The following is an 18,384-nucleotide window of genomic DNA, read 5'->3' on the forward strand; positions in this document are numbered from 1 at the left end:
TAACTCAAGGCCTTAATCTCCCTGCAGCTACAAAATATGAATGCATCCTTGTGCAATGTAACTGGTGCTCACGTAAAGCCTCTGATTCCTTCGGGTTGGGTCCTCACTATATAAAACTACAGAAAAATGATGGAACATCACGTGTCGTATTGAGAGGAGAGCTACAGAGTGCAGCCATGCTGCGAGGAGCCCCGGGATGTGGCAGGGGCTTCGGATTCACGCCTCATTGTTAGTTACACTGCAGAACAGAGGAGACCCTCCCTCCACAAGCTCCCGCGTGACAAAATAAGACACCTAAATGTGCCAGTGGAGGGACCCACGTGCAAATAAACAAAGCTGAATTTGTCAACAAGACTGTAATTCAAACACAGTGACTTAAAAACTCCCCAGAAAAGTTACATTAAATAAAAATCCAGTTTCTGTCGTGGTCTGGGACGCACGGCGGTGTTTCACACACACACGAATACACACAAAGGAGCGGTGTGAGGGTGAATTGCAATATGTCCCAACATGGCAGGGAGGTGGGCTGGAGTCCGTCTTTTGCTCATCCCATGCTACCGCCTGCCTCCAGCAAGGGCAACCAATAGCGGTAACTTGCGGCGGGGCGCAGGGGAACGCTAAGGCACGGCGTGGGCCCGGCGTCACACGGCCGTCTCCTGGTCTTCGCGCTGGATCATCTGGTAGTGCTGTCGGTTCTCGAGGTAGGCAGCAAGCTCCGGATCATTCGCCTTTTCAGCTCGATGCTTGGGGGTGTCCCCCTAGAAGGAGAAGGAAAAAAGGGGTACCATGAGAGGGGGTGGATCAGCTGCAAAGAAGTTACCATCTTGGTGACCAACACACTAGTGTGATCACACGTAGGATTATAACGTCAGTGCAAGGCTGTTGTGAATGAATAATTCAAAGCACAGTATCATTGTTTAATAATCAACACAGGGACCAACAAAAAGAGATTTTCAGGAAGCTCAACACAATATTGTCATCAACTGTAAGATTATCACAAAGAGACCAACTCGCCACCACCGCCCTCCGCCAAACACCACCGCTGGCCACCACAGACGCCAACACATCAGCATGCCACCTCCACCAGGGGCTCTCCGACTGCACCAACACACTGCCCCCCCCAGGAAACCCTCCGGCAACCACCTCTCCCCCCCCCCCCCCCCCAAAGAAAGCTGGCTGGTTCTCCCCCACCCTCCAAGAGCCCAAGTGCACCTGCAGACTGCTTGAGAGAAGATGGAGGAACAGCAATTATTTAATACGGAATGATTATGAAAATTCTTTATTAATACACTTTTGTTTTTAACTATTTGGTGTGTATTTTATTTAGTTAATATGTAATTTATGTATATATCTGTTTTCAAAATTAATAAAGAATTGAAACAGAAAAAAAAGACAGCTAAAGAGGTTGTGACCTGAAAGCATGGAGGTCATTTGAGGGGTCGCAGCTACGACCCCTGCCTTACCTCTTGCGACCCCTGGCACTGCCTTTGCGACCCCTGACCTCAGAGGTGGCAAAATCACAGACAGGCACAGTGGCAGCTCCTCTTATGGGCGTGGGGTGGGGCTCCACCCTTTTTGTTTTCAATCAATTTTTAATCACGATAATAGTGAATAATAACATGTTATTCACTATTTGTGTAATACAAACGGAGTACAATTAGCTGGAATATGCCCCTCCAGGGCAGCTGAGGTGAGTAAATCATTCTTTTAAGTGCATGTTGTGTGTGCGTGCCTGCGCCTGAGAGTGTGTGTGTGAGTGTGAATTTGTGGGTATCTTTAAGTATGTACGTGTGAGTGAAAGTGGAGGTCAAAGGGCACGTGACGTCACTTCCGCTACCCCTGGTTTTTGGTGAATTGACGCCTGTGCCTGCAAGAGGAACACACTGATACTGGGGTTAGGAACAACAAACAGAAAGTAATGACCCGCCTAGAAGCCACGGCAAAACTCGTCACCCGCAAAAACAGCGCAGAGATCTCATTGTTGGAGTAAGTTACACTATATTGCGAGGATCTGAAGTTTGCCAGTGGGGGGGAGAATGGATGTTGGTATAAGTAGCATCTGTACTGCTGGGTGACCAACAAACTGTTAGCAGTGGTGAAACCATCACAAATAGCTCATCACTGGGTGAATACTAATTAAAAAGAAGATATTGTCAGCTTGGCCACCACAACATTGTTAACAACAGAAACTGGTTGATCATTGATAAGACCAACACTCAACAAGACAAGGAGGTCACTGTGGGACAGACCCATGAAGAGATGACCTCAATCACCCAGACAAGCAGTGATGTTCTTGTAAGGACAACACAAACCGTTGTCACGGTGACCAACATAACACTGCTCACAACAGAAGGACCAGCACAAACACTCAGTTGTATCCGCAGGAGGTTACCAAGAGAGCAACAGCCACAGAGGGACCATCACGAGCAAAACTAACAGAAAGATGCTTTGTCACAAAACCAAGCAAAAAGGTTAGATTCAGCTTCTCTGTGGAAACTAAAGCAATCATCTTATCAGGATGAAACGCAACAGTATCAATCATCAAGGGCGGATCAATCTAATGTAGTAATATCAATCAGAGAGAGCAGATCAATCAACAGAGAGGGCGGATCAATCAAATGTAACAATCACCAGAGGGCGGATCAATCAAATGTAACAATATCAATCAACCGAGGGGACGGGTCAATCAAATGTAACAATATCAATCAACCGAGGGGACGGGTCAATCAAATGTAACACTATCAATCATCGAGGGTGGATCAATCTAATGTAGCAATATCAATCAGAGATTGCAGATCAATCAGCAGAGAGGGCGGATCAATCAAATGTAACAATCACCAGAGAGCGGATCAATCAAATGTAACAATATCAATCACCAGAGGGCAGATCAATCAGAGGTAACAATATCAATGAACAGAGAGGGTGGATCAATCAAATGTAATAATATCAATGAATGCGGCGGATCAATCAAAGGTAACAATATTAATCAACAGAGGGCGGATCAATCAAATGTAACAATATCAATGAACAGAGAGGGTGGATCAATCGACAGAATTCAACGGGAGACTATGAGGTTATTGGCAGCTAGGTCAATTCAAAGATATTGGCAGAAAGACCAATTGGTGTCCCTATGATGGCGTCATCAGTGGTCTGACCTACACAACCATGACTTCACTCATAAAAAGCAGAGAATGTTGTCATCAGCAATTTGACACATTTGGATTTCATGGTCACTGAAACGGCGCCACCAGACTCCGGAGATTAGGCAGCGCTACTGATGGGATTAGCGCCTGTTTTCATCAATGAGACGGACAAGGCCAGGTTGTCAATAACTGAAGCACTGACATGCTGATGTTGAGCCTGACAGTGATGCGCCTTAACCTCTCCAATGATGGAGATACTTGTAAGACTGAGGCAGCGATGAGAGGATGAAGACCGACTGATTGTGAGGGCCAACAGGCTGGTTTATTAGCAAGAATCACAATGTACGTCTCCTTCAATGTCACACAAACCCATGTAGGTTCAACAATCTACACAGTGACCACACATGGCTTCCATTAGGAAACGCCATTCACCCTCATGTCTTGAGGTGTCCATCACTCTACAGTATGTCATTCACTCTAGAGATTAAAATCCATCCATCGGTCTTCAACAGAGAATTCACACGATAGAGGGGGCCGCCGAGCCGAAGCAGGGTCCTTCCAAGCCCTTAGGTCAAGAGATTCTGGACATTGCCTAAGGATGCGTTGGCACACTGGTTCTAGTGAGGCCCTCAGAGGTACCAGGTGGAGGGACCAAAGCTGCAGGGATACTGACCAGCGTGGAAGGCTCGTGGCTGTGGAAGAAGCTGCCCAGGGCGGCTGCACCTACAATTCACTCACGCAACGCAACGCAGATGGCATCACCTGGTTTGAGGTCCCGTATTCTCAGGGTAGAAAGGGCTGGCACACGAGAAATGTCACTTCTAAGCTCAAGTCCCGCTCAGGTACCATAAAGTGCTTCAACGGGAAGATGCAGCTAGATCTTTGATAAGGCGCTTTACCACAGGTGATTTAAAGATGGATGGTTGATGGATGGACAGATCTCCACTGCTGTCCGCCTAGAGACACACCCGGGCGTCTACTCTGGGGTTCACTGCCCTCAGAGAGCGCCACAAACAGCAGAGAGGGCAGGGACACAGGCTCTGCCCATCCCCAAGAGACACTCTGCCTAAAACATGGAGTTCAGAAAAGAAGGGGAACCGGCAGGACCCCGAATTAGTGGACAGGGTCTGGTTTGTGAAGTATTTTACAAGATTAGTTTGGCACCATGTCTCAGGAGAGCACTTGGCACGGTCTCTGCCCATCTCTCGCCCTCTGATGGTCTCTTCAAGCCACAGCTATCTCCTTCCGCCTCCCTTCCCAGGGACAGTTCTTGGCACTGAAAGTTACCACAGATTTAATTCAGTATTGTATAAGAGCAGACAGTGCGTGCGCCAGGGCGCTGTAAATTGCTACAAAGGTACTTTTGTTTAATGTACATAGTCACACACTGCCTGTGGCTGCAAGAGCGAGAGCCCCCGGCCTCCCTCCCAGGACCCCTTGTAGCTGGGGGGTGAGTGTGGCGAGGGGGGGGGGGGGGCGTCTCCTAGGCATGGGAGCCCCCCGCTCAGGCATGCACACGTCTCTGGATTCCTTTGTTTAATGCCCTGAGTGTATACAGCTCCGTCAAACACGGGGCACTGCCCCCCTCAACACACACACCCCTCCCCCCTCAAGTGGGTCGCCTCTCCGCAGATACTTTCAGACATCTGGAGAAGTCCATTAATGAACTTTTACAGTCCATAAAGAAGGGATCTGTCAGCAGCTTCAAGTGCAGCCCTCCCTCCATCCCCCCTGCCTCCCCAACCCTCTTCTAGTGCCCAGACCTCCCTCCCTCTCCACTCCCCCCTCCCTCCTGTGCCTTCTTCTAGTGCCCAGACCTCTCCCTCTGCACTCACTCCCCCTCCCTCCTGTACCCTCTTCTAGCGCCCAGACCTCCCTCCCTCTGCACTCACTCCCCCCTCCCGCCCCAGCCATCTTCTAGTGCCAGACCTCCCTCCCTCTGCACTCACTCTCCCTCCCTCCCAGCACTCTTCTAGTGCCCAGAACTCCCTCCCTCTGCACTCACTCCCCCCTCCCTCCTGTGCCCTTTTCTAGTGGCCAGACCTCCATCCCTCAGCACTCACTCCCCCCTCCATCCCCAGTCCTCTCCTAGTGGCCAGACCTCCCTCCCTCCCTCCCTCTGCACTCACTCCCCTTCCCTCCCCAGCCCTCCCCTCGCTCCCTCCAGCCTCCTGTGCGCTGTACCCTCCTCCTGCACCCCCCTCCCACCGCCCTCATCCCTTGTTCTGCCCCTTCACCGTCTGACATCCTTGTACTGCCCCTTCACCCCTCTGACATCCCTTGTACAGCCCCTTCACCCCCTCTGACATCCCTTGTACTGCCCCTTCACCCCTCTGACATCCCTTGTACAGCCCCTTCACCCCCTCTGACATCCCTTGCACTGCCCCTCCACCCTCTGACATCCCTTGCACTGCCCCTCCACCCTCTGACATCCCTGGTACTGCCCTTCACCCTCTGACATCCCTTGTACTGCCCCTTCATCCCCTCTGACATCCCTTGTACTGCCCTTTCACCCCTTCTGACATTCTTTGTACTGCCCCGCCACCCTCTGACATCCCTGAACTGCCCCTTCACCCCCTCTGACATCCCTTGTACTGCCCCTTAACCCCCTCTGACATCCCTTGTACTGCCCCTTCACCCATCAGATATCCCTTGTACTGCCCCTTCACCCTCTGACATCCCTTGCACTGCCCCTTCACCCTCTCTGATATCCCTTGTACTGCCCTTCACCCCCTCTGATATCCCTTGTACTGCCCCTTCACCCTCTGACATCCCTTGTAATGCCCTTCACCCCCTCTGATATCCCTTGTACTGCCCCTTCACCCCTCTGATATCCCTTGTACTGCCCCTTTACACTCTGACATCCCTCGTACTGCCCCTTCACCCTCTCTGACATCCCTTGCACTGCCCTTCACCCTTTCTGACATCCCTTGTACTGCCCTTCACCCCCTCTGACATCCCTTGTACTGCCCCTTCACACTCTGACATCCCTTGTACTGCCCATTCACCCTCTCTGACATCCCTTGTACAGCCCCTTCACCCCCTCTGACATCCCTTGTACTGCCCCTTCACCCCTCTGACATCCCTTGTACTGCCCCTTCACCCCTGACATCCCTTGTACTGCCCCTTCACCCTCTGACATCCTTGTACTGCCCCTTCACCCCTCTGACATCCCTTGCACTGCCCCTCCACCCTCTGACATCCCTTGTACTGCCCCTTCACCCCGACATGCCCTGTACTGCCCCTTCACCCCCTCTGACATCCCTTGCACTGCCCCTTCACCCCACACATCCCTGGTCCTGCCCCTTCACCCTCTGACACCCCTGGTACTGCCCCTTCACCCCTCTCACATCCCTTGTACTGCCCCTTCACCCCTCTGACATCCCTTGTACTGCCCTTTCACCCCTGACATCCCTGGTACTGCCCTTCACCCCCTCTGACATCCCTTGTACTGCCCCTTCACCCACTCTGACATCCCATGTACTGCCCCTTCACCCCTCTGACATGCTTGTACTGCCTTTTCACCCCTCACATCTCTGGTACTGCCCCTTAAGCAGAGTACTACCCCTTCACCCCCTCTGACATCCCTTGTACTGCCCCTTCACCCGCTCTGACATCCTTGCAATGCCCCTTCACCCCTGACATCTCTTGTACTGCCCCTTCACCCCTTCTGACATCTCTTGTACTGCCCCTTCACCCCTTCTGTCATCCCTTGTACTGCCCCTTCACCCCCGACATGCCCTGTACTGCCCCTTCACCCCTCTGACATCCCTTGTACTGCCCCTTCACCCCTCTGACATCCCTTGTACTGCCCCTTCACCCCTCACATCCCTGGTACTGCCCTTCACCCTCTGACATCCCTTGTACTGCCCCTTCATCCCCTCTGACATCCCTTGTACTGCCCTTTCACCCCTTCTGACATTCCTTGTACTGCCCCGCCACCCTCTGACATCCCTGAACTGCCCCTTCACCCCCTCTGACATCCCTTGTACTGCCCCTTAACCCCCTCTGACATCCCTTGTACTGCCCCTTCACCCATCAGATATCCCTTGTACTACCACTTCACCCTCTGACATCCCTTGCACTGCCCCTTCACCCTCTCTGATATCCCTTGTACTGCCCTTCACCCCCTCTGATATCCCTTGTACTGCCCCTTCACCCTCTGACATCCCTTGTAATGCCCTTCACCCCCTCTGATATCCCTTGTACTGCCCCTTCACCCCTCTGATATCCCTTGTACTGCCCCTTTACACTCTGACATCCCTCGTACTGCCCCTTCACCCTCTCTGACATCCCTTGCACTGCCCCTTCACCCTTTCTGACATCCCTTGTAGTGCCCTTCACCCCCTCTGACATCCCTTGTACTGCCCCTTCACACTCTGACATCCCTTGTACTGCCCATTCACCCTCTCTGACATCCCTTGTACTGCCCCTTCACCCCCTGACATCCTTGAACTGCCCCTTCACCCCTCTGACATCCCTTGTACTGCCCCTTCACCCCCTCTGACATCCCTTGTACTGCCCCTTCACCCGCTGACATCCCTTGTACCGCCCCTTCACCCCTCTGACATCCCTTGTACTGCCCTTTCACCCCTTCTGACATCCCTTGTACTGCCCCTTCACCCCCTGACATCCCTTGTACTGCCCCTTCACCCTCTCTGACATTCCTTGTAATGCCCTTCACCCCCTCTCACATCCCCTGTACTGCACCTTCACCCCCCGACATCACTTTTACTGCCCCTTCACCCCCTGACATCCCTAGTACTGCCCCTTCACCCCTATGACATCCCTTGTACTGCCCCTTCACCCCTGACATCCCTTGTACTGCCCCTTCACCCCCTCTGACATCCCTTGTACTGCCCCTTCACCCCCTGGCATCCCCTGTACTGCCCCTTCACCCCCTCTGACATCCCTTGTACTGCCCTTCACCCCCCTCTGACATCCCTTGTACTGCCCCTTCACCCCCTCTGACATCCCTTGTACTGCCCCTTCACCCCCTGACATCCCTTGTACTGCCCCTTCACTCCCTGACATGCCTTGTTCTGCCCTTCACCCCCTCTGACACCCCTTGTACTGCCCCTTCACCCCACTGACATCCATTTTACTGCCCCTTCACCCCGAAATCCCTTCTACTGTCCCTTGCCCCCCCTGATATGCCCTGTACTGCCCCTTCACCCCTGACATCTCTTGTACTGCCCCTTCACCCCCTCTGACATGTCTTGTACTGCCCCTTCACCCCTCTGACATCCCTTGTACTGCCCCTTCACCCCCTCTGACATCCCTTGTACTGCCCCTTCACCCCCCTCTGACATCCCCTGTACTGCCCCTTCACCCCTCACATCCCTGGTACTGCCCTTTCACCCGCTGACATCCATTGTACTGCCCTTCAGCCCTCGGATATCCCTGGTACTGCCCCTTTACCCTCACTGACATCCCTTGTACTGCCCCTTCACCCTCTGACATCCCTTGTACTGCCCCTTCACCCCCTCTGACATCCCTTGTATTGCACCTTCCTCCATCTCCCTTCACCTATACCTGCTGCAATGCCCCCTTCTTTGCTCTCCTCTTACCCTCTAATGCTTCTTCACTTGCTCTCTTCTCCGTTCTCCCCCTCCTATACCCTTACACCTCTACCTCTTCCCTCTAACTCTCCTCCTATACCCTTACACTTGTGCCTGTTCCCGGTACCTCTCCTCCTATACCCCTTACACTTCTGCCTCTTTCCTCTACCTCTCCTCCTATACCTCTACCTCTGCCTCTCCCCCTATACCCCTCACACTTCTGCCTCTTTCCTCTACCTCTCCTCCTATACCCTTACACCTCTACCTCTCCTCCTACACCCCTTACACTTCTGCATCTTTCCTGTACCTCTCCTCCTATACTCCTTACACTTCTGCCTCTTTCCTGTACCTCTCTTTCCTCTACCTCTCCTCCTATACCCCTTACACTTCTGCCTCTTTCCTCTACCTCTCCTCCTATACCCTTACACTTCTGCCTCTTTCCTGTACCTCTCCTCCTATACCCCTTACACTTCTGCCTCTTCCCTCTACCTCTCCTCCTATACCCTCACTCTTCTTCCTCTTTCCTCTACCTCTCCTCCTATACCCCTTACACTTCTGCCTCTTTCCTCTAACTCTCCTCCTATACCCTTACACCTGTGCCTCTTTCCTGTACCTCTCATGCTATACCCCTTACACTTCTGCCTCTTCCCTCTCCTCCTATACCTTTACACTTCTGCCTCTTTCCTCTACCTCTCCTCCTTCACCCTTACATTTCTGCCTCCACCTCTACCTCCGATACCCCTTATGCTTCTGCCTCTTTCCTCTAGCTCCGCTCATATACCCCTTACACTTCTGCCTCTTTCCTGTACCTCTCCTCCTATACCCCTCACTCTTCTTCCTCTTCCCTCTACCTCCCCTCCTATACCCTTACACCTCTCCTCTAATACCCCTTACACTTCTGCCTCTTTCTTCTACCTCTCTTCCTATACACCTACCACTTCTGCCTCTTCCCTCTACCTCTCCTCCTATACCCTTACACGTCTACATCTACCTCTCCTCCTATACCCCTTACACTTCTGCCTCTTTCCTCTACCTCTCCTCCTATACCCCTCTTTCTTCCTCTTCCCTCTACCTCTCCTCCTATATCCTTACACCTCTACCTCTCCTCCTATACCCCTTACACTTCTACCTCTTTCCTCTACTTCTCTTCCTATACCCTTACACTTGTGCCTCTTTGCTCTACCTCTCCTCCTATACCCCTTACACTTCTGCCTCTTTCCTGTACCTCTCCTCCTATTCCCATTACACTTCTGCCTCTTCCCTCTACCTCTACCTCTCCTCCTATACCCTAACACCTCTATCTCTACCTCTCCTCCTATACCCCTTACACTTCTGCCTCTATCCTCTCCTCCTACACCCCTTACACTCCTGCCTCTTCCCTGTAACTCTCCTCCTACACCCCTTACACTTCTGCCTCATTCCTCTACCTGTTCTCCTATACCCCTTACTGTTCTGCCTCTTTCCTCTACCTCTCCTCCTATACCCCTCACACTTCTGCCTCTTTCCTCTACCTCTCATCATATACCCCTTACTCTTCTGCCTCTTTCCTCTACCTCTCCTCCTATACCCCTTACACTTCTGCCTCTTTCCTCTACCTCTCCTCCTATACCCCTTACTCTTCTGCCTCTTTCCTCTACCTCTCCTCCTATACCCCATACACTTCTGCCTCTTTCCTGTACCTCTCCTCCTATACCCCTTAAACTTCTGCCTCTTTCCCCTACCTCTCCTCCTATACCCCTTACGATTCTGCCTCTTTCCTCTACCTCTCCTCCTATACCCCTTACACTTCTGCCTCTTTCCTCTACCTCTCCTCCTATACCCCTTACGCTTCTGCCTCTTTCCTCGACCTCTCCTCCTATACTCTTACACTTCCGCCTTTCCTCTACCTCTCCTCCTATACCCTTACACTTCTGCCTCTTTCCTCTACCTCTCCTCCTATACCCCTCACTCTTCTTCCTCTCCCCTCTACCTCTACCTCTCCTCCTATACCCCTTACACTTCTGCCTCTATCCTCTACCTCTCCTCCTATACCCCTTACACTCCTGCCTCTTCCCTCTACCTCTCCTCCTATACCCTTACACTTCTGCCTCTTTCCTGTACCTCTCCTCCTATACCCCTTACACTTCTGCCTCTTCCCTCTACCTCTCCTCCTATACCCTTACACTTCTGCCTCTTTCCTCTACCTCTCCTCCTATACCCCTTACACTTCTGCCTCTTTCCTCTACCTCTCCTCCTACACCCTTACACTTCTGCCTCTTTCCTCTACCTCTCCTCCTATACCCTTACACTTCTGCCTCTTTCCTCTACCTCTCCTCCTATACCCCTTACACTTCTGCCTCTATCCTCTACCTCTCCTCCTATACCCCTACAGTTCTGACTCTTTCCTCTACCTCTCCTCCTATACCCCTTACACTTCTGCCTCTTTCCTCTACCTCTTCTTCTATACCCCTTACTCTTCTGCCTCTTTCCTCTACCTCTCCTCCTATACCCCTTACACTTCTGCCTCTTTCCTCTACCTCTCCTCCTACACCCTTACACTTCTGCCTCTTTCCTCTACCTCTCCTCCTATACCCCTTACACTTCTGCCTCTTTCCTGTACCTCTCCTCCTATACCCTTATGCTTCTGCCTCTTTCCTCTACCTCTCCTCCTATACACCTTACACTTCTGCCTCTTTCATTTACCTCTCCTCCTATACCCCTTGCACTTCTTTCTCTTCCCTGTACCTCTCCTCCTATACTCCTTACACTTCTGCCTCTTTCATCTACCTCTCCTCCTATACCCCTCACTCTTCTTCCTCTTCCCTCTCCTCCTATACCCTTAGACCTCTACATCTACCTCTCCTCCTATACCCCTTACACGTCTGCCTCTTTCCTCTACCTCTCCTCCTATACCATTACACTTCTGCCTTTCCTGTACCTCTCCTCCTATACCCCTTACACTTCTGCGTCTTTCCTGTACCTCTCCTCCTATACCCCTTACACTTCTGCCTCTTCCCTCTACCTCTCATCCTATACCCTTACACTTCTGCCTCTTTCCTCTACCTCTCCTCCCATACCCCTTACGCTTCTGCCTCTTTCCTCTACCTCTCCCTCTCCTCCTATACACCTTACACTTCTGCCTCTTTCCTTTACCTCTCCTTCTATACCCCTTGCACTTCTGCCTCTTCCCTGTACCTCTCCTCCTATACCCCTTACGATTCTGCCTCTTCCCTCTACCTCTTCTCCTATACCCCTTACTCTTCTGCCTCTTTCCTCTACCTCTCCTCCTATACCCCTTACGCTTCTGCCTCTTTCCTCTACCTCTCCTCCTACCCCCTTACACTTCTGCCTCTTCCCTCTACCTCTCCTCCTATCCCCCTTACACTTCTGCCTCTTTCCTGTACCTCTCCTCCTAAACCCCTTACACTTCTGCCTCTTCCCTCTACCTCTCCTCCTATACCCCTTACACTACCGCCTCTTCCCTGTACCTCTCCTCCTATACCCTTACACTTCTGCCTCTTTCCTCTACCTCTCCTCCTATACCCTTACACTTCTGCCTCTTTCCTCTACCTCTCCTCCTATACACCTTACACTTCTCCCTCTTTCCTTTACCTCTCCTCCTATACCCCTTGCACTTCTGCCTCTTCCCTCTACCTATCCTCCTATACCCCTCACTCTTCTTCCTCTTTCCTCTACCTCTCCTCCTATACCCTTACACCTCTACCTCTCCTCCTATACCCCTTAAACTTCTGCCTCTTTCCTCTACCTCTCCTCCTTCACCCCTCACTCTTCTTCCTCTTTCCTCTACCTCTCCTCCTATACCCCTTACACTTCTGCCTCTTTCCTCTAACTCTCCTCCTATACCCTTACACCTGTGCCTCTTTCCTGTACCTCTCATGCTATACCCCTTACACTTCTGCCTCTTCCCTCTCCTCCTATACCTTTACACTTCTGCCTCTTTCCTCTACCTCTCCTCCTTCACCCTTACATTTCTGCCTCCACCTCTACCTCCGATATCCCTTATGCTTCTGCCTCTTTCCTCTAGCTCCGCTCATATACCCCTTACACTTCTGCCTCTTTCCTGTACCTCTCCTCCTATACCCCTCACTCTTCTCCCTCTTCCCTCTACCTCCCCTCCAATACCCTTACACCTCTCCTCTAATACCCCTTACACTTCTGCCTCTTTCTTCTACCTCTCTTCCTATACACCTACCACTTCTGCCTCTTCCCTGTACCTCTCCTCCTATACCCTTACACATCTACATCTACCTCTCCTCCTATACCCCTTACACTTCTGCCTCTTTCCTCTACCTCTCCTCCTATACCCCTCTTTTCTTCCTCTTCCCTCTACCTCTCCTCCTATACCCTTACACATCTACATCTACCTCTCCTCCTATACCCCTTACGATTCTGCCTCTTTCCTCTACTTATCTTCCTATATCCTTACACTTGTGCCTCTTGGCTCTACCTCTCCTCCTATACCCCTTACACTTCTGCCTCTTTCCTGTACCTCTCCTCCTATTCCCATTACACTTCTGCCTCTTCCCTCTACCTCTACCTCTCCTCCTATACCCTAACACCTCTACCTCTACCTCTCCTCCTATACCCCTTACACTTCTGCCTCTATCCTCTACCTCTCCTCCTATACCCCTTACACTCCTGCCTCTTCCCTAGAACTCTCCTCCTACACCCCTTACACTTCTGCCTCTTTCCTCTACCTGTTCTCCTATACCCCTAACTGTTCTGCCTCTTTCCTCTACCTCTCCTCCTATACCCCTCACACTTCTGCCTCTTTCCTCTACCTCTCATCATATACCCCTTACTCTTCTGCCTCTTTCCTCTACCTCTCCTCCTATACCCCTTACACTTCTGCCTCTTTCCTCTACCTCTCCTCCTATACCCCTTACTCTTCTGCCTCTTTCCTCTACCTCTCCTCCTATACCCCATACACGTCTGCCTCTTTCCTGTACCTCTCCTCCTATACCCCTTACACTTCTGCCTCTTTCCCCTACCTCTCCTCCTATACCCCTTACAATTCTGCCTCTTTCCTCTACCTCTCCTCCTATACCCCTTACACTTCTGCCTCTTTCCTCTACCTCTCCTCCTATACCCCTTACGCTTCTGCCTCTTTCCTCTACCTCTCCTCCTATACTCTTACACTTCCGCCTTTCCTCTACCTCTCCTCCTATACCCTTACACTTCTGCCTCTTTCCTCTACGTCTTCTCCTATACCCCTCACTCTTCTTCCTCTCCCCTCTACCTCTACCTCTCCTCCTATACCCTAACACCTCTACCTCTACCTCTCCTCCTATACCCCTTACACTTCTGCCTCTATCCTCTACCTCTCCTCCTATACCCCTTACTCTCCTGCCTCTTCCCTGTAACTCTCCTCCTACACCCCTTACACTTCTGCCTCTTTCCTCTACCTGTTCTCCTATACCCCTTACTGTTCTGCCTCTTTCCTCTACCTCTCCTCCTATACCCCTCACACTTCTGCCTCTTTCCTCTACCTCTCATCATATACCCCTTACTCTTCTGCCTCTTTCCTCTACCTCTCCTCCTATACCCCTTACACTTCTGCCTCTTTCCTCTACCTCTCCTCCTATACCCCTTACTCTTCTGCCTCTTTCCTCTACCTCTCCTCCTATACCCCATACACTTCTGCCTCTTTCCTGTACCTCTCCTCCTATACCCCTTACACTTCTGCCTCTTTCCCCTACCTCTCCTCCTATACCCCTTACGATTCTGCCTCTTTCCTCTACCTCTCCTCCTATACCCTTACACTTCTGCCTCTTCCCTCTTCCTCTCCTCCTATACCCTTACACTTCTGCCTCTTCCCTCTACCTCTCCTCCCTTACCCCTTACACTTCTGCCTCTTCCTTCTACCTCTCCTCCTACACCCCTTACACTTCTGCCTCTTTCCTCTACCTGTTCTCCTATACCCCTTACTGTTCTGCCTCTTTCCTCTACCTCTCCTCCTATACCCCTCACACTTCTGCCTCTTTCCTCTACCTCTCATCATATACCCCTTACTCTTCTGCCTCTTTCCTCTACCTCTCCTCCTATACCCCTTACACTTCTGCCTCTTTCCTCTACCTCTCCTCCTATACCCCTTACTCTTCTGCCTCTTTCCTCTACCTCTCCTCCTATACCCCATACACTTCTGCCTCTTTCCTGTACCTCTCCTCCTATACCCCTTACACTTCTGCCTCTTTCCCCTACCTCTCCTCCTATACCCCTTACGATTCTGCCTCTTTCCTCTACCTCTCCTCCTATACCCTTACACTTCTGCCTCTTCCCTCTTCCTCTCCTCCTATACCCTTACACTTCTGCCTCTTCCCTCTACCTCTCCTCCCTTACCCCTTACACTTCTGCCTCTTCCTTCTACCTCTCCTCCTATACCCCTTACACTTCTGCCTCTCCTCCTATACCCCTTACACTTCTGTCTCTTTCCTGTACCTCTCCTTCTATACCCCTTACACTTCTGCCTCTTTCCTCTGCCTCTCTTCCTATACCCCTTACACTTCTGCCTCTTCCTTCTACCCCTCCTCCCTTATCCCTTACACTTCTGCCTCTTCCCTCTACCTCTCCTCCTATACCCCTTACACGCCTGCCTCTTTCCTCTAACTCTCCTTCTATACCCCTACTCTTCTGCCTCTTTTCTCTGCCTCTCCTTTACCTCTCCTCCTATACCCCTTACTCTTCTGCCTCTTTCCTCTACCTCTCCTCCTATACCCCTTACACTTCTGCCTCTTCCCTCTACCTCTCCTCCCATACCCCTTACACCTCTGCCTCTACCCCTCCTCCTATGCCGCTTACACCGCTGCCTCTCCCCCTATACCCCTTACACTTCTGCCTCTTTCCTTTACCTATCCTCCTATACCTATTACACTTCTGCCTCTTCCCTCTACCTCTCCTCCTACACCCCTTACACTTCTGCATCTTTCCTCTACCTCTCCTCCTATACTCCTTACACTTCTGCCACTTTCATTTACCTCTCCTCCTATACCCCTTACACTTCTGCCTCTTTCCCCTACCTCTCCTCCTATACCCCTTACGATTCTGCCTCTTTCCTCTACCTCTCCTCCTATACCCCTTACACTTCTGCCTCTTTCCTCTACCTCTCCTCCTATACCCCTTACGCTTCTGCCTCTTTCCTCTACCTCTCCTCCTATACTCTTACACTTCCGCCTTTCCTCTACCTCTCCTCCTATACCCTTACACTTCTGCCTCTTTCCTCTACGTCTTCTCCTATACCCCTCACTCTTCTTCCTCTCCCCTCTACCTCTACCTCTCCTCCTATACCCTAACACCTCTACCTCTACCTCTCCTCCTATACCCCTTACACTTCTGCCTCTATCCTCTACCTCTCCTCCTATACCCCTTACACTCCTGCCTCTTCCCTGTAACTCTCCTCCTACACCCCTTACACTTCTGCCTCTTTCCTCTACCTGTTCTCCTATACCCCTTACTGTTCTGCCTCTTTCCTCTACCTCTCCTCCTATACCCCTCACACTTCTGCCTCTTTCCTCTACCTCTCATCATATACCCCTTACTCTTCTGCCTCTTTCCTCTACCTCTCCTCCTATACCCCTTACACTTCTGCCTCTTTCCTCTACCTCTCCTCCTATACCCCTTACTCTTCTGCCTCTTTCCTCTACCTCTCCTCCTATACCCCATACACTTCTGCCTCTTTCCTGTACCTCTCCTCCTATACCCCTTACACTTCTGCCTCTTTCCCCTACCTCTCCTCCTATACCCCTTACGATTCTGCCTCTTTCCTCTACCTCTCCTCCTATACCCTTACACTTCTGCCTCTTCCCTCTTCCTCTTCCTCTCCTCCTATACCCTTACACTTCTGCCTCTTCCCTCTACCTCTCCTCCCTTACCCCTTACACTTCTGCCTCTTCCCTCTACCTCTCCTCCTATACCCCTTACACTTCTGCCTCTCCTCCTATACCCCTTACACTTCTGTCTCTTTCCTGTACCTCTCCTTCTATACCCCTTACACTTCTGCCTCTTTCCTCTACCTCTCCTCCTATACCCCTTACACTTCTGCCTCTTTCCTCTACCTCTTCTTCTATACCCCTTACTCTTCTGCCTCTTTCCTCTACCTCTCCTCCTATACCCCTTACACTTCTGCCTCTTTCCTCTACCTCTCCTCCTACACCCGAACACTTCTGCCTCTTTCCTCTACCTCTCCTCCTATACCCTTACACTTCTGCCTCTTTCCTGTACCTCTCCTCCTATACCCCTTACACTTCTGCCTCTATCCTCTACCTCTCCTCCTATACCCCTACACTTCTGCCTCTTTCCTCTACCTCTCCTCCTATACCCCTTACACTTCTGCCTCTTTCCTCTACCTCTTCTTCTATACCCCTTACTCTTCTGCCTCTTTCCTCTACCTCTCCTCCTATACCCCTTACACTTCTGCCTCTTTCCTCTACCTCTCCTCCTACACCCTTACACTTCTGCCTCTTTCCTCTACCTCTCCTCCTATACCCCTTACACTTCTGCCTCTTTCCTGTACCTCTCCTCCTATACCCTTATGCTTCTGCCTCTTTCCTCTACCTCTCCTCCTATACACCTTACACTTCTGCCTCTTTCATTTACCTCTCCTCCTATACCCCTTGCACTTCTTTCTCTTCCCTGTACCTCTCCTCCTATACTCCTTACACTTCTGCCTCTTTCCTCTACCTCTCCTCCTATACCCCTCACTCTTCTTCCTCTTCCCTCTCCTCCTATACCCTTAGACCTCTACATCTACCTCTCCTCCTATACCCCTTACACGTCTGCCTCTTTCCTCTACCTCTCCTCCTATACCATTACACTGCTGCCTTTCCTGTACCTCTCCTCCTATACCCCTTACACTTCTGCGTCTTTCCTGTACCTCTCCTCCTATACCCCTTACACTTCTGCCTCTTCCCTCTACCTCTCATCCTATACCCTTACACTTCTGCCTCTTTCCTCTACCTCTCCTCCCATACCCCTTACGCTTCTGCCTCTTTCCTCTACCTCTCGCTCTCCTCCTATACACCTTACACTTCTGCCTCTTTCCTTTACCTCTCCTCCTATACCCCTTGCACTTCTGCCTCTTCCCTGTACCTCTCCTCCTATACCCCTTACTCTTCTGCCTCTTTCCTCTACCTCTCCTCCTATACCCTTACACTTCTGCCTCTTTCCTCTACCTCTCCTCCCATACCCCTTACGCTTCTGCCTCTTTCCTCTACCTCTCGCTCTCCTCCTATACACCTTACACTTCTGCCTCTTTCCTTTACCTCTCCTCCTATACCCCTTGCACTTCTGCCTCTTCCCTGTACCTCTCCTCCTATACCCCTTACTCTTCTGCCTCTTTCCTCTACCTCTCCTCCTATACCCCTTACGCTTCTGCCTCTTTCCTCTACCTCTCCTCCTACCCCCTTACACTTCTGCCTCTTCCCTCTACCTCTCCTCCTATCCCCCTTACACTTCTGCCTCTTTCCTGTACCTCTCCTCCTAAACCCCTTACACTTCTGCCTCTTCCCTCTACCTCTCCTCCTATACCCCTTACACTACCGCCTCTTCCCTGTACCTCTCCTCCTATACCCTTACACTTCTGCCTCTTTCCTCTACCTCTCCTCCTATACCCTTACACTTCTGCCTCTTTCCTCTACCTCTCCTCCTATACACCTTACACTTCTCCCTCTTTCCTTTACCTCTCC

The 18,384-nt window shown here is 51.3% G+C and overlaps 1 protein-coding gene across 15 annotated transcripts in view; it reads right to left on the reverse strand.

Moving 5' to 3' along the window:
* Nucleotides 1-341: 341 nt before the first annotated feature.
* DGKZ (diacylglycerol kinase zeta) overlaps nt 342-18,384 on the reverse strand; it is a 731,702-nt gene continuing 713,659 nt past the window's right edge. For all 15 annotated transcript variants that reach the window (XM_069221731.1, XM_069221725.1, XM_069221730.1 and 12 more), the window contains one exon: nt 342-758. In XM_069221731.1, coding sequence (XP_069077832.1) covers nt 642-758 — 117 coding nt within the window. In that variant the 3' untranslated portion in view covers nt 342-641. The remainder of the gene's footprint in view (nt 759-18,384) is intronic.

Source organism: Pleurodeles waltl, chromosome 3_1 (genome assembly GCF_031143425.1).
Source record: "Pleurodeles waltl isolate 20211129_DDA chromosome 3_1, aPleWal1.hap1.20221129, whole genome shotgun sequence".
Lineage (NCBI taxonomy): Eukaryota > Metazoa > Chordata > Amphibia > Caudata > Salamandridae > Pleurodeles > Pleurodeles waltl.